The sequence below is a fragment of the Montipora foliosa genome, chromosome 2 (genome assembly GCF_036669935.1).
Source record: "Montipora foliosa isolate CH-2021 chromosome 2, ASM3666993v2, whole genome shotgun sequence".
NCBI classification, from domain to species: Eukaryota; Metazoa; Cnidaria; class Anthozoa; order Scleractinia; family Acroporidae; genus Montipora; species Montipora foliosa.
In genome coordinates, this window is record NC_090870.1 from 49,389,522 (window position 1) to 49,391,497 (window position 1,976).

The following is a 1,976-nucleotide window of genomic DNA, read 5'->3' on the forward strand; positions in this document are numbered from 1 at the left end:
CACCCGCTGGCCAAAAAGCCCGAGGACTCTGGGTACGAGATTGAAACAAAGGTAAACAGCAATGGAGAAATAGCTCTATGGCCCAGTGGTCCGATTTCTTGAAGCCCCAATACTTGTGGTCAGTGAACACCGAGAGTAACCACCCCTGGCTGAGGCTACTTCGTAAGCAGCAAGTCTACGAATTTTGGACTCTTCTGCGCAGTCTCAGAAATTTCAAAAAGGAAATAGTTGCCAAAGGTTGAAATAATAGCATCCCTACGAGCCTGCGCGTAGTTTGAAAAAGGTCAGGGGTCGCTACTTCCGGAGCTGACCGAAGCAATCGAAGCTTCTGAGGAGGTGAACCAGCAGGCAAGTGCCTTGTATCTCGTACCTTCTGTCTGAAAATTAGTTTGTAAATATTTCGTGAAAACATTGAGGCTGCAGACAAAATACTGGAGTCAGCGGATGACATGACGGCTGCAGATACAGCGCCGAGGCCCACAAATGACACTGCTGTTGGTGTTAGGTACTGCAGCACCATGGGAAGAACTAATGACTTTTCAAATGTCACGGTCTGGTTGGTAGCGTTTCCAGATGGCTTGAAGAAGTCTGTCCTTCTCCAGTCTGGTGAGAAAACAAGTGAATTTGGAGTTTTGAGCGGAATGGTCAGGGTTAAAACCCTCTGTCGTATTCGTCCTGTTAAGGTTTCTCAAAAAAACGTGTTACTAACGCCACGGGTTTTATTGTAAAAAAAAACCCTGCCGTTTAAGCCGTTTTTTTCAAGCTTGGTTATGAAAGTTGTTGGAGGAAATTTGCGTGTTGATGGTGTAAGATGTCAGCCGACTCCTTAGTAGCGATAGAGGCTCTCTTTCTTGTCCCCCATCCCAAAAGGGAACCTCCGCGGTGCATCTTTGTCCTCCCACCTTTTAATTTTGACGATCAGTGTTTTTTGTTTATTTGCTAGTCGATAAATCAACCTGAGTCAGTCAGGTACGTTTAGTAGGTCAAAAAAAGGCGGGTGGGTTGTGTGTCAATTACTATCCACATGTCAACTTCTGTGATCTAGCGGCATCGCGCAGAAGAATGGCAAAATCCAAAATCATTAGACTTTATAACACAACCTAATTTTTGCGGTTTCTCCTCATGTGAGTGAATTAATCAAGATGACTAGAGAGAGAGAAATCATATCAGCATATTTGTGATAGAGCGGTTTTCAATTGAGTGTCGAAAGTAATTAGCGAATTGCTTTGGTTTTGCATTACTTCACTCAGTGATTGCTTCAAAGTTCTCGCGCCATTTTTTCAACCAATCAGAATTGAAACCAAAAGCAATCGTGGCTTGCGCGTGCACATTTTCCCGGGCTTCGTGTCGGCTACGTGTAATTTCTTCGAGTTTTGATTGGATTACTAGATTGTCACCGTCCTTTTTGATTGGCCAAAGTAATTACTTTGGTTTTGGTTCTACGACACTCATTTGAAAACCGCTCTAACTTGGAAACTTCATTCTCCATCCAGAAGAAGCCAGTCCAATCTTGTTTCACCAGGTTCAGTTACCTGCCGAAGCTCCAATAGCCCCAATAAGGACTGCTGGGATGGCCATTATGACACAACCAAACGCTGCTGCCAAGGACAGTCCTTGCGCCTTTCGAGCTGTCTTACATGACAACACACGCTGGAAGTAAACTTGCCACGGAACACCGCCAAAAATCTAAACATAAAATCAAACAAACGGTCACAAAATTGAATGCTTTGATCTCTCCCACCTTTGGAGCCAAGTTTTTCCCCTCCATTTTGAGAGCTAACACACAAAAGAAAACGTAATGTAAAATAGGCGATTTTCAGGTGACTACGAGTTTCGTTAATGCACATGTCAATAACTCGTGGACCCGAAAGTTTAAATTCCAATCAACTGTTCCTTTCTCACTGTCGTCAATAACCGCAGCGGAACATGTTTATAACACGCATCCAGCGTAGTGATTGGCTGATTTCGATTCTTTT

General features: G+C 43.8%; 1 protein-coding gene across 1 annotated transcript in view; it reads right to left on the reverse strand.

Moving 5' to 3' along the window:
• LOC137993421 (high-affinity choline transporter 1-like) overlaps positions 1 to 1,688 on the reverse strand; it is a 5,222-nt gene extending 3,534 nt beyond the window's left edge. Inside the window, exons 1-2 of the mRNA XM_068839259.1 lie at positions 1,533 to 1,688; positions 371 to 603 (exon numbers count right to left, since the gene is read on the reverse strand). Of these exons, the coding sequence (XP_068695360.1) occupies positions 371 to 603; positions 1,533 to 1,578 (279 nt within the window). The 5' untranslated portion in view covers positions 1,579 to 1,688. The remainder of the gene's footprint in view (positions 1 to 370; positions 604 to 1,532) is intronic.
• Positions 1,689 to 1,976: the final 288 nt, after the last annotated feature.